At 41.4% G+C, this 14,277-nt stretch overlaps 1 protein-coding gene across 1 annotated transcript in view; it reads left to right on the top strand.

Moving 5' to 3' along the window:
• dldh (dihydrolipoamide dehydrogenase) overlaps nucleotides 1–9,178 on the top strand; it is a 29,163-nt gene extending 19,985 nt beyond the window's left edge. The window contains exons 11-14 of the mRNA XM_048610317.1: nucleotides 4,007–4,196; nucleotides 6,911–7,048; nucleotides 7,128–7,217; nucleotides 8,934–9,178. Coding sequence (XP_048466274.1) covers nucleotides 4,007–4,196; nucleotides 6,911–7,048; nucleotides 7,128–7,217; nucleotides 8,934–8,999 — 484 coding nt within the window. The 3' untranslated portion in view covers nucleotides 9,000–9,178. The remainder of the gene's footprint in view (nucleotides 1–4,006; nucleotides 4,197–6,910; nucleotides 7,049–7,127; nucleotides 7,218–8,933) is intronic.
• The last annotated feature ends 5,099 nt before the right edge of the window (nucleotides 9,179–14,277 follow it).

The raw sequence follows: 14,277 nt of genomic DNA on the forward strand, positions 1-14,277 counted from the left end.
TTCCCCCCCCCCCCCCCCCCCCCCCCCCCAAACCGACAGATTTCAATATATGTATTAATCAGTTAAAACCTTCTAACTGAAGATTTAACAGCATCTTAGGTTTGTTTGTATCCTCATCAGTAGTGGGAACCTTGTGTTTTCAAATAAACCTGTTGGACTATAATCTGGTGTTGTGATTTCTGACCTTGTCCATCCCAGTCCAACACCAGCACCACCACATAATTAACTGGGATGGATCAGTGTAAATGGTATAAAAAGTGTTGAATGTGCATTTAGGCAATCTTCCAGCTAGAACGAAGCAAAATTAACAAGTTTGTGATGCCTTTTTAGGGAATGAATCTTGACTGGTGGAAGTGGTGCTATAGTGGGAGAGTATTTTTGGTGGCAGTGATCATAATTCAGGCTCAAGAGGCTGGATGGCTTACTCCTGCTCCATCTTAATGAGTTGTAAGAGGTACTTGCTACCTGTATTGTTCAGAATAAGGACTATAGGGTAGGTGAGAAATAGACAATGGAACTGTGGTGCAGTATGCTGTACAATTGACCATGTAAAGGATAGGGTGGTGATAGAGGAGAAAAGGGAGAAGTGACAGAGGGCAATCCTGGGAAAAGTTGGCTCACTCACCACGACTGAGAAAGGAATTGTAGAGGACCTGGTGTTGAAGACCATGGGATAGAATAGTTGCCAGGCCCAATGGGATGCATCCTAGATTGCTGAGCGAGGTAAAGGAGCAAATTGCAGAGCTGGTGAAAGAAACAGTCTAAGTTTCTCTGAACACAGGATTAGTGCCAGGGGCCTGGAGAATTGCAAATGTAACACCATTGTTTAAGAAAGGGACGAAGGATAACCCAGGAAACTAGAGATCTGTCAGCTTGACATCAATAATGGGAAATCTGATGGAAACCATAGTATGGGAGAAGGTAAATGTACACTTAAAGAAAAAATAGGTTAATGCCAGACAGTCAACACAGCATGACTTTGTCAAGGGCAAGTCATGTCTGACAAATTTGAGTTCTTTGAGGTGATACAGGCAGTGGATGAGGATAGTGCTATGGATGTTGTATATTTGGATTTTCTGAAAGCATTTGATACAGTGCCACATGGCGGGTTTGTTAGCAATTTAAAATGTTTGGGATTGATGGGTCCTTGGCAGCACGGATTAGAGGTTGGCTAAAAGACAAGAAATTCAGAGTAGGATTAGAGGGGTATTTCTCATTGGACATCACTTTCAACTGATGTTCCCTAGGGATCAGTGTTGAGACCCTTGCTTTTTCTGATTTGTATAAACGCTGGAGATGGGTGTTGAGGGCAAAATCTCGATTTCCAGATGTTGCTAAGTTAGGGAGAATACTGAATTGTGAGGATGTCGCTGAGTAACTTCAGAGGGACGTTGACAAGTTGGCCAAATGGGCAGACACCCAGCAGATGAATTTCAGTGAAGAGAACTGTGAGCAAATGCATTTCGGTAGAAGGAACATGGAGAGACAATACAGGCTCAACGGTACAACTTTGAGAGGAGTACAGAAGCAGAGGGACCTTGAGGTTCACGTGTATAATTCTCTGAAGGTGACCTGGCAAGTTGAAACAGTTGTTAAGAAAGCTTATAGGATCTTTGGGTTTATAAATAGAAGCGTAGAGTCTAAAAGCAAGGAAGTGATACTACACCTGTACAAATCATTGGCCAGCCCATATTTGGAGTATTGTGTTTAATTCTGGGCACCTTATCTAAGGAAGGATGTTAAAGCCCAGAGAGAGTACAATGGAGATTTTCTAGAATGATGCCAGGAATGAAGGATTTTACATAAAAAGAGAAATTGGGGTTATTCCCCTTGGAGCAGAGAAGATTAAGAGGCAAACTTATTGAGGTGTTCAAAATAGAACAGTTCTGACAGTAAATAAGGATAACAAGGTGTAGAGCTGGATGAACACAGCAGGCCAAGCAGCATCAGAGGAGCAGGAAGGCTGACGTTTCGGGCCTAGACCCTTCATCAGAAAATAAGGATATTGTGTTTCTGTTAGTTGGTATGTCGGTAACTATGGGTCACAATTTCAAGATTGTCAGCAATATCTAGAAATGTGATGAGAAACTTTTTTACCCAGTTGAGATTTGGAATGCACTGCCTGGGAGAGGTGGTGGAGATGGATGCCATAGGGGTTTTCATAAGAGAACTGGATATGTATTGATAGGGCTGGAGAATAGGACTAGCTAGGTAGCTCTTTTGGGAGCTGGTACAGACATGATGGGTTGATTTTGCCTCCTTCTGTACTGTAGGAGCAGAATTAGGCCATTTGGCCCATCAAGTCTGCTCTGACATTTCATTGTGGTTCATGTTTGTCAACCCTATTGTCCTGCCTTCTCGTAACTTTTGATCCTCTTACTAATCAAGAACAGCGTCCACAGCCTTCTGCTCAATGGGTTACACAGATTTACCAACCTGTGAAGAAATTCATCCTCCTCGGTTCTAAAAGTTCACCCCTTCATTCTGAGGCTGTGCCCTCAGGTCCTAGTTTCTCCTACTAGTGGAAACGTCATCTCTATGACCACTCTATCCAGGCCTCTTGGTATTCTAAGATCCCCACCCCGCGCCGCCCTCCTTCTAAACTCCGTTGAGTACAGATCCAGAGTCCTCAACCGCTCCTCACTTGACGAGCCCTTCATCTCCATAATTATTCTGTTAAACCTCCAAGGTCAACATGTCCTTCCTTCCTTACAGGGCCCAAAACACTCTACTGTCTACAAGAAGCACTACAGGTCTTCTAACCAAACATCCTTAAACAATACCTTCCAACCCACAACCACTTCCAACCGGAAGAGCGATTACAGCAGATATAGGCAAACGCCACCACCTGCAAGTTTGCATCACCACCCTGACTTGGAAATATATCACTGTTCCTTCACTATTGCAGGATCAAAATCCTGGAATTCCCTCCCTAACATCATTGTAAGTGTATCTACAGCACATGGACTACCACGGTTTAAGAAGGCAGCTCACCACCATCTTCTCAGGGCAGTTAGGGATGGGCAATAAATGCTGACCCAGACAGCGAGCCCAAGTGTCTCAAGTGAATGAAGGAAACGTCCTGCTGCAGGATATCAGGAGGAAAGATAGAAAACAGGACCTCCAAGAATCTTACACATTTATTAGCATTTGAGTTAGTCGCATTCTTTCTCCATATCCCTTCATTTTTTCTGTCTAGTTCCCTTCTGAGGATTGTTATTAAATCAGTAAATTGTCACCATTTCTGTTAGGAATTACATTACAGATCCTGTTGATGTGTAAAAAGGTTTATTACTCCAGTGCCCCATTGAGTCTTTTGCCAATCCTTTTAAATTCATGCCCTCTGGTTATCTACCCAGTTATTACAAACATTTTTTTCAACATTTATTCTAAATTTACAACTGAGAAAACCTCTATTTCCTACTGTCCTCAAAGGAGAACAAGCAAAGTTGATCTCATTAACATCACCTCAGCCCTAGAGATATTCTAGTAAATCTCTTGTGCGTTCCACTCATCTTATCCTTCCTGAATTTTGCTGCCCACAATTGGATGCCAGCTGTAGTGGTGTGACGAAATTACCTTCTGTCATGTTTAGCAAACTTTCTGGTTTTTATACTCTGTCTTTATATGGCCCAGAATTCTATCTGCTTTATTGGCTGCTTTTTTAACCTGTCGTACCACCATTTGTGCACAGACCCTCCTCAGATCTTTGTTCTTTTACTCTCTTTAGTGTTGTCCTGTCTAGCATGTATGGTGTTTCTTTGTTCTAATATTTTCTTTGAAGTCTGTCTTTAACATTGTTTATCGTACTTCCAAATTTCATGTCATCTGCAAGTTTTGAAATGGCCCTTTTCTCACTACCCCTGACTCAAGTTCAAAAACAGCAAAGATCCTAGTACTGAACCTCTGGAAACTTGATCATATACCTCCTGTAGCATATTTTAATAGGATTTAAATGGATTGTTTAATACATTAAGCTAAAAAAAAATCATCTTCCTTTTCACAGTATCTTTGCCATTGGGGATGTGATTGCTGGTCCCATGCTGGCTCACAAGGCTGAAGATGAGGGGATCATCTGTGTAGAGGGAATGGCCGGAGGAGCTGTACACATTGATTATAACTGCATCCCATCTGTTGTATACACTCATCCAGAGGTTGCTTGGGTTGGCAAATCTGAAGAACAATTGAAAGAGGAGGTAATATTCCCACTAGTTCCAAATCTTTGCCCTTTTGACTTTGGTACAAAAAAAATTGAACTAAATTGAACTAGCATTGTTTGATACTAAAATGGATATTTTAGCAGGAAAGTCGACGTATCTAATCGGGACCGTTCAGTCCTGATGAACGGTCCGTACCTGAAACATCGACTTTCCTGCTGTGTTCCTTCAGCTCCACACTGACTCTGACTCCAGCATCTGCAATTCTTGCTATTTCCGAGTGACTGGATATTTTAGAACCTGTACATTCACCCACTAATTCCCCCAAAACACTAAGGTGATTTTTTTCAAGTAAATTACAGTTATGTGACAATTAATAATGACTTGTACAGATGCTTACCCTGTTTTAAGGTTGTAATTAACAATGCAGTTAGCACATGAAAAGATACTTCAAAAGAAGTCTTGATCTTGCATTAAGATGTCCTTGAGGTTTGGTTAAGAAAGAGAGAGCTTGCTGCTATAAAGCACTTCTATGACTTTAAGATGCTCTCAAATACTTTATAACAAATAGAATTAAAGGATTGTGGCTTCGTGCTAGTAATCCAGACCCTCGTGCTAATATTCTGAGGACATAGGTTCAGATCCCACCATGGTAGGTGGTGAAATTTGAATTCCACAAAATCTGGAATTAAAAGCTAACCTAATTGCAGCCATATAGCCACTGTTCATTGTCTATTCGAGAGAAAATCTGCCAGTGTTACCTCATCTGCCCTACATGTGATTCCAGACATACAACAATTGTAGCTGACACCAAACTACCCTCTGATATGGCCTAGCAAGCCACTCGGTTGTTTCAAACTACTATGAAGTCTAAACATTTGGAGTAAAACCAGAATGCCCACCTGACTCTTCCACTTCCACCCCTCCCTCTCTCCAGCTGCAACACTGGATAATGCACTTTGGTATGAACTGCCTGTATTGCATGCAAAACAACAATTTTCACTGTACACTTGACAATAACAAATCAAATATCAACCTAGGCATGGGAAATGCTAAAGGCAAGCAACAGCCCTGTTGAACCGAAAAAATCCTTGTTACCAACACAGGATAGTGTTACGCACCAGCTGTCTGTCACATTTTCTCCCTCTTTTCTCTCGCTGTCTCATACTCACTTTCTAGCTGCCTTTGTTTCAGCCACTTGCACACCTAGTCAAGCCGTTTCATACAGCTGCAACATAAATCATAGAATCCCTACAGTACGGAAACAGGCCATTCGGTCCAACAAGTCCACACTGACCCTCGGAGCATCCCACCCAGACCCATCCCCTCTCACCCACCTAATCTACACATCCCTGAACACTATGGGCAATTTAGCATTGCCAATCCACCTAACCTGCACATCTTTTGGACTGTGGGAGGAAACCGGAGCACCCGGAGAAAACCCACGCAGACACGGAGAGAATGTGCAAACTCCACACAGACAGTCGCACGAGGGCGGAGTTGAATCCGGGTTCCTGGCGCTGTGAGGCAGCAGTGCTAACCATTGAGCCACCATGCCACCCCATCTGGATGGGTATATGAATAGGAAGGGTGTACTAGGGTATGGGCCAAATGCTGGCAAATGGGACTAGATTTATTTGGGGTATCTGGTCAGCATTGACGAGATGGACTGAAGGGTCTGTTTCCATGCTGCACGGCTCTGACTCCGAGTTCCAAGTCATTACCACTTACTGCGTGAAATGGTTCTTCCTTAAAATCCCCTACATATATTGCACCACATTATAAATCTGTGCCCCTATAAGTTGTCCCATCAGTTAATGGAAAGTTGGTTTTTTTTCCTCCTCCACTTTATCCAAACTTTTCAATCTTGTACACCTCTATTCAATCTACCCCAATCTACGTTGTTCCAAGGAGAGCAACCCCAGCTTCTCGAACTATGTTGAAATTCTACTGTATATTGTAAGTCCTCTTTTTGTACAGCAGGAAAAGCTGTGCTTCTAGCACTGAACTTTGGTGTACACCACTGTTTACCATGAAATGGCTTTGAAGTCTGATCACTTCCAAAGCAGCCCTTTGGCGCATAGCAAGATCCTGCAAGCAGCAATGAAGGAATGACCATATAATATGACTCGGTGATGTTCCCATATCCTACGCTGGCCTGACATTTCTCTGATTTCCTTCCGTAGAGACCATAGGACTTTGTCAGTCCTCATCAGAGGCCAGTGAGCCATTTATTTAATACCTCATACCCAGGATAGCACTGCACTGAGAGTATCCATCTGGAATTGTTTTTATTCATGGGATTTGGGTGTTGCTTGATAGACCAGCATTTATTGCCTGGAGAGCATTTACGAGCCAAATACCTTGCTGTGGGTCTGGAGTCAAATGTAGGACAGATGAGGTAAGGAAGGTAAATTGGCTAAAGTGATGCTATGTGACTTGGTATGACAATCGACAGTAGTTGCATGGTCACCATTAGGCTAGCATTTTATTCCACTTTTTTTAAACTGAATTTAGATTCCATTTTCTGTCATGATGGGATTCAAATCCATGTCACCAGAACATGAATCTGGGGTTCTGGATTACTAGTCCAGTAACATCACCACGACACCATCATAATCCCTTTGTCTGCAATTTTCTAGAATGCACCCCACTAAGTGTACAACTCACTTCCTGCAAAAACAGGTCTATCTTGAATGTAAAATATGTGAGCCTGTTTTAGTCCGTATTGATCATTCATTTTCTCTTCTCAGGGTATCCCATACAAGACAGGGAAATTCCCATTTGCTGCCAACAGTAGAGCTAAGACTAACAATGATACAGATGGTCTGGTAAAGATTCTTAGCCATAAAGAAACAGACAGAATGCTTGGAGCACATATCCTTGGGTCTGTAAGTAGCAAAAGCTTTGGTGTGTGTAGATGGGATATAACTGAGTTCCTGAAGTAAATGTGGTTTTCTCTCTATGAAGGGTGCTGGTGAAATGATCAATGAAGCTACACTCGCTATGGAGTATGGAGCGTCATGTGAAGATGTTGCCCGAGTTTGTCATGCTCATCCAGTAAGTGACAGTGGGAAAGGTGGCGTACTGGACAGTGATAGCACTGCACAGATTATTAAAAACCTGAATCCCCTAAAGTCCTCACATCACACCAACATTGTGCCTCTCTTGAAAGAGCAGTTGTGCTTGCTCTATAAATAGTGACCCTATAAATTTCTTGTCCTTGTGTATCTCACTAGAAATTGAAGCAGCTGTATACCATTTGGCCCATTGAGCCTGCTTCCCCATTCAACACAGATCATGGCTGTTCATGGGCTTCGATTCCACTTTAGTGCCTGCTCCCCATATCCCTTTGCTCCCTGAGACATCAAAATCTGTCTGTCCAAGCCTTAAATATATTCAGCAATGGAGCATCCACAGCCTTCTGGGACAGTGAACTGTGTGAAGAAATGTCTTCTATCTCAATCCCAAATGATCATCCATTTATCCCGAGACTGTGCCACCCAGGTTCTAACTTGCCCAGCCAGGAAGGAAATAACACCTCCATCTACTCTGTCCAGCTCCTTCCAAATCTTGTTTTAATGAGATTGCCTCTCATTCTTCTGAAATATAGAGAACAGAGACCCGATTTATTCAAACCATCTCTCTTTAAAGATTATTTGTGACACCACCACTACTCCTCCTACAACTCCTAGGAGAGGAACTAAATTTGCTTCTCAACTCAACACTCTGTCTGTTGAATGTAAGTTTTAAAAAGACTGGTTCCATCTTGGATTCTTCTTAACTGAAAACAAAGTTAATGACTTTGCATATTTCCATGCTTGTTGTAAACATGAAGATATAAACATCTTTCCATTAACACCACAGTGGTTCGGAATCTTCTGCTTTCTTACTAAATGTGAGATTTAGTTACTGTTCTAGAAGGACGCTCAAACCATCTTTTTTTCCTTAAGAGGAAGCTTTTCAGAAAGCTAGCCAATACACATCTGCCATGATTTTGAAGTCCAACCTCAAATTGATATAAATGATTCACTTTGCAGAACCATCACTGGCAGATATCCCATATTTATTACCCTTATGGTTACAACAGTTTGTGCTTGACATGACTTCTCACTCCTGTCTTTTAAATTTGAGCTCCTGGTGTTTACATGCTTTGCCATAATCAATTTTTCCCAATCATTCTCCTCCTTGTGGATTGAGATTAATACATGGTCTGTCTACTGAAAAAGAGATGCAAGTTTGTCCAACTCTTTGCATTACTAGAGATTCCTGATCAAGGAATCATCTTAGTTACAAGATTTTGAAAGCATTTTCAAAGACCATGATCTTCGAATAATCATTTGATTACAAGGGTAAGAGTAAACAGTGTATAATGTGGGTGCTTGTGAACATTGGTGAGACTGTGATAACTCTCTCAATTAATACTGTCTCGTCACAAATACAACTTTTTTGCTTTTAGTAGTGTTTCCATTTGCACTAATAATCCTTAGATTGTGTACATTTACTTTTATACAGATTATTTGCATTTCCGAACAACTGAAATACCACCTCTCCAGATTCCAATTTGCTGCTCTCTGCCCCCTGACCTTCACTCACATCCCAGACTTAGCTTTCTGCTTTATTTCCATATTGTTTGTAAATTTGTATTTGGCTTGGAAACCAAGAGCAGACAAAGTTCTTGTTTCTATTATGAAAGCAATTACTGACCGTTGCCAAGACTCTCTGAAACTAGTAAATAAACTGAGTTTCACTCACTGTCTTTTTTTTCTATTGCAGACTGTTTCAGAAGCTTTCAGAGAGGCAAACATAGCAGCGTCATTTGGCAAAGCCATTAATTTCTAAAAGACTTGTGATTTGTATATAAACTGTGACTGGAGTCAGAACTGTTAGTAACTTGGCATTGTGATGACGAATGAAGTTATCTGTTCTTCTTAAGCAGAATTGTAATAAACGATTTGTTTGTCAAATGATGCCACATTACTTGTATTTTAACAGTAATAAAACTGAGGGAATGATGTATAGATTTGTTTTCATTAGTGTCACTGTTTTGACACAAAAATTCCTGTGCTCCAGCTATCTTCCAGGTAAGAGGCTGAGGTGCTTCAAGGAGGACAGAAGGGCAAAAGGAAAGAATTCGTGAGGGGGAACAGGGATATGACGATTCAGTGAGACTGTAGCATGGGACAGAAAACTATCATGGAATTGAATATATATGTTTGAAGTTCTGTGGCAATGGCGATGTAGGAAGGGCTGGAATTGTGCCCTTGCAGCTACGTTTTCAAACTGCTGTTTGTAGAAAACAATTGGATGAGCAAACACAATGCTGGAGAAACTCAGCAGGTCTGGCAGCATATGTGAAGAGAGAAACAGTTAACATTCCAAGGGTGGCATGGTTGGTCAATGATTAGGACTGCTGCCTCACAGCACCAGGGACTCTGATTCAGTTCCACACTTGGGTGACTGTCTGTCTGTGTAGAACTTGCACCTTCTCCCCGTCTGTGAGTTGTCTCTGGGTGCTCTGGTTTCCTCCTGCAAAGATGCAGAGGTTAGGTGGATTGGCCATGCTAAATTGCCCAATATCCAGGAATGTGCGGGTTAGTTGGATTAGCCATGGGAAATGTTGGGTCACGGAGATGGTTGGGTCTGGGTGGGATGCTGTATGGAGGGTTGGTGTGGACTCAATGGGCCAAATGGCTTCCATGCTATAGGGATTCAATGATTGGGTCTGGTTTGACTTCTTCAGAACCTCTCCACAGTCATGTGTGGTAGAGAATTCCACAAGTTCACTATCCTTTAAAGGAATGTCTCCTTGTCTCAGTACTAAATGGCCTATCGTGAGACTGTGTATCCTGATTCTAGACTCCCCTGCCAGGGAAAATATCCTGCCTGCACCTAGTTTGGTCTGTCCTGTTAAAATTTTAGACATTTCAATCAGATCCTCTCTCATCCTTCTGAACCCCAATGTATACAGGCCCAGTCAAACCAATCTCTCCTCGTAGGTCAGCCCTGCCATCCTTGGTTATCAGCCTACTGAACTTCAGCTGCACTTTGCTCTATGCCAAGTATATCATCCTTAGGGGTATCAAATGTACACAATATTCCAGGTGTGGTCTCACTAAGACCCTGTACAACTGCAGTAAGACTTGCTTTCTTCTGAACTAAAGTCTCGTTGCAATGAAGGCCAATGTACAATTTGCCTTCTGAATTGCTTGCTAAACTTGCTTGTTAACTTTCATTGACTGGTGTGTAAGGATGCCCAGATCTCTGTGTACATCCACATTTCTCAATGTATCACTATTTAAATAATCTTCCTTTCTGTTTCCAACATCAAGGTGTATAACTTTACATTCAGCCACATTTTGCTGCATCAGCAATGTTTGCCCACTCATTTAACTTGTCTAAATCATCTTGAAGTCGCCTTGCCTCTTCCTCACAACTCGATCTGCCCAGTTTTATGTTATCAGCAAAATTGAAAATGTTGGATTTAGTTCTCTCGTCCAGCTCTTTCATATCATGAATAGCTGGGATATTAGCACTGATCCTTCTGGTAGTGCCTGTCACTCAGACCCATTTATTCCAACTCTGCATTTCCTATCTATCGACCAATTCTTGAACCATGCCAATATATCTTCTATCCCCTATTTGCCAAGTAATGTCTTATAAGGGACTCGATCAAAAGCTTCCCTCCACAATTGGACTATAACCTGGTGTCATGTGACTTTTGAATTTGATATACCCATGCTGGCTCTGTCCAATCTAGCTAATACTTTCCAAATGTTCTGCTATCATCTTCTATTATAATAGACTCAAGCGGTTTTTCTGCCACTGATGTTAGGCTTTCATAGGTCAGCCTTTAATCCCATTTGATTTCTCTAGTACCATTTTCTTACAAATACTGATTTCCTTCAATTCTGCCCTCTCACTAGACCCTTGGTTCCCTGACATTGTGAAATTTCCCCAGCTCTGATTGTCAGGGACCTAAAGTTGTCGTTAGTAATATTTTTCTCTTAATATGTCTATGGAAGCTTTTGTAGTCAGTTTTTATGTTCCCTGCAATTTTACTGTGTGACTCCCCATCTTGATCAAAGTTTTTTTTGTTTTTGTTTACTAAATTCTACCATTCCTCAGATTTCCTGCTTTTTCTGGCAATTTTGCATCTCTTTTTGGATCTAATAGTTTTTGTAAGCAGTGATTGGGCCACCCTTCCTCTTTTCTTATATTTGTTCCAGACTGGAGTGAATAATTGTTGTAATCATGTGTATATTCTTTAAATGTGAACCATTGCTTATCAACCATCAACCCCTGTAGTATCATTGCCGATTCTTTTCCCTTACTGTCATAATTCACTTTATTTTGATTCTGGACTCAAGTTTCAAATTTGACTACTTCATTCTCCATCTTATTGAAGAATGTTATGGTTATCTTAGAGTCGTACAGTCTTCCCCAAATGACACTGCACAAGACAGAGATAATCCTTTCTTGTTGCACAATCTCAGTCTAGAATAGCATGTTGTCTTAGCTCTACAACATATTGGCTTAAAACCATCCCCTACTTATCCAGAAAATCTTCCTCTACAATTGTATAGCAAGTTCGATTTGAGATCGGGATCGACAAGACCAAAGAGTATAGTCAGTCCCTTAAATTTGTTCTTTTGGATTTAAAATCCAATTGCTTGACTTGCTTCTATGTTTCTTTTCCAATAATATCCAACAAAAATCTATAAAACTCAGTTTAGAAAATGACGACAAACCCTCAATCTCAACAACTTTGTGGGACAAAGGGATTTAAACTCTCGTTAAGAGGTGCTTCCTGACAGTACCCCGAACAAGCTAATTCTGATTTTGTCTCCAGCTGAACCATTTTCAGCTGCTTCAACAATGGCATTTCACCACCACCACCACCACCACCACCACCCCCACCCCCATTAGAAGGTCAGAAGTTGGGATGCTCGCTGATGATTGCGTGATGTTCAGCACCATTCGCAATTCCTACATAGTAAAGCAGTCCATGTCCAAATGCAACAACCTGGACAATATCCAGGCTTAGGCTGAAAAGAGCAAATAATATTCATGCCACACAAGGGCCATGCAATGACATCTCCGTTAAGAGATCATCTAACCACTGCCCCTTGACATCACTAAATATCCCACCGTCGACATCCTTAGGTTACCAAAAACCCAGAAACTCGACTGCACTAGCCACATAAGTATAGTAGCTACAAGAGCAGTTCAGAGGCAAGAAATACTGCAGCAAGCAACTCTCCACCTGACTCCCCTCAAAGCCTATCCACCACCTACAAGACAGAAATCAGCAGTGTGATGGAACACTCTACAATTGGTTGGATGATTGCAGCTCCAACAACACTCGAGGCTTGACACTGTTCAAGACAAAGCAGCCCCCTTCGCTGGCACCTCTTCCACAAACACCCACTCCCTCCACCACCGACGCTCAGTAGCAGCAACAAAATGCACTGCAGAAATTCATTAAAGATCCTCAGACAACACCTTCCAAACACACAACCAATACCATCTAGAAGGAGAAGGGTAGCAGATACATGGGTTCATAACCACCAGCAAGTTCCCCTCCAAGTCACTCACCATCCTGATTTGGAAATATATTGCTGTTTCTTTACTGTCATTGGGTCAAAGTTCCGGAACTCCCTCCCTAACTGCACGGTGTGTCTACCTATACACATGGACTGCAATGGTTCAAGAGGGCAGCTTGCTGCCACTTTGTCAAGGGCAACAAGTGTTGGCCAAGCCAGCAATGCTCACTTCCTATGTGTGTCCTCCTGTTCTAGACTTTCCAAGAACTGCTTTATCAACTCTCTTGACCATGTTAATACACCTCAATTATGTCAACCTTTTAAATTCAAGGGAACACAAGCTTAGTCTAATATTCCATCCTTATCATTTAAGCAGTTTAACTGCTGGACCATTCTGCTCAATCCAGACCATAAGATGTAGAAGGACAAGTAGGCCATTCAGCCCATTAGTCTGTTCTGTCATTCAATGAGATCAAGGCTGATCTTATAATACGCAACACCACTTTTCATCTATAGCCTTGAATTTATTTAATGATCCATCCTGCTCAAAACTCTGCAATAAAGAATACCACAGATTCACTGTCCTCTAACAGACTAAATTCCTCCTCATCTCTGTCTTAAAAGTGAGATTCTAAGGTTATGCCGTCTGGTCCTAGACTCTCCCATAAGGGGAAACAAACTCTCTGCATCTATCCAGTCAAGTATTCGAATGTTTCATTAAGGCCACCATCATTTTTCTAAATGCCAATGAGTAGAGGCCCAATTTACTCAATCCATTAATTGGAGTAGCCTGTTCGCATGTAAAAGGATATCTGACAAGTGGGAGGTTTTTAAGAGTGTGATGATGTGAGTTTAGAGGCATTATGTTCCTGTTAGAGTGAAGGGTAAAGTTAGTAAGATTAAGGAACAATGGATGAATAAAGATATTGAGGTTCTAGTCTTTACCCAAAGAGTGGTGAGCCTGAGGAATTCATTACCACAGGAAGTAGTTGATGCCAAAATACTGTATGTATTCAAGAGACAACTAGGTATAGCACTTTGGGTGAATGGGTTAAAGATTACATGGAGAAAGCAGGATTAGGCTATTGAGTTGGATGATCAGCCATGATCGTGAAGAATGGCAGAGCAGGCTTGAAGGGCTGAATGGCCTTGTCCTGCTCCTATCTTCTATGTTTTTATGAATAAAAGAGAATCTTATTTTAGATATGGATAACTTGGTTCAATTGATTCTCTTAATCAATATAAACAGTGTAAGGGTATTCTTAAGAAAAAAATCAGGAAGGCAAAGAGGGGATATGAGATAGCATTGGCAGATAAGGTTAAAGATAATCCAAAGAGATTCTACAAATACATTAAGAGCAAGAAGGTAATTAGATAGATGGTAGGACCCCTTAAGGATTAAGGAGGTCTTTGTGTTGAACCCCTCGAAATGGGAGAATTACTAAATGAATATTTTGCGTCAGTTTTTACCATGGAGAAAGAAATGGAGTATGGAGAATGCAGAGAAATAAACATTGATGTTTTTAAAACAGTTAACATTACACAAGAGAAAGTTCAGGAGGTCTTAGAGAAAA

This window comes from Rhincodon typus, chromosome 22, assembly GCF_021869965.1.
Source record: "Rhincodon typus isolate 14 chromosome 22, sRhiTyp1.1, whole genome shotgun sequence".
NCBI lineage: Eukaryota > Metazoa > Chordata > Chondrichthyes > Orectolobiformes > Rhincodontidae > Rhincodon > Rhincodon typus.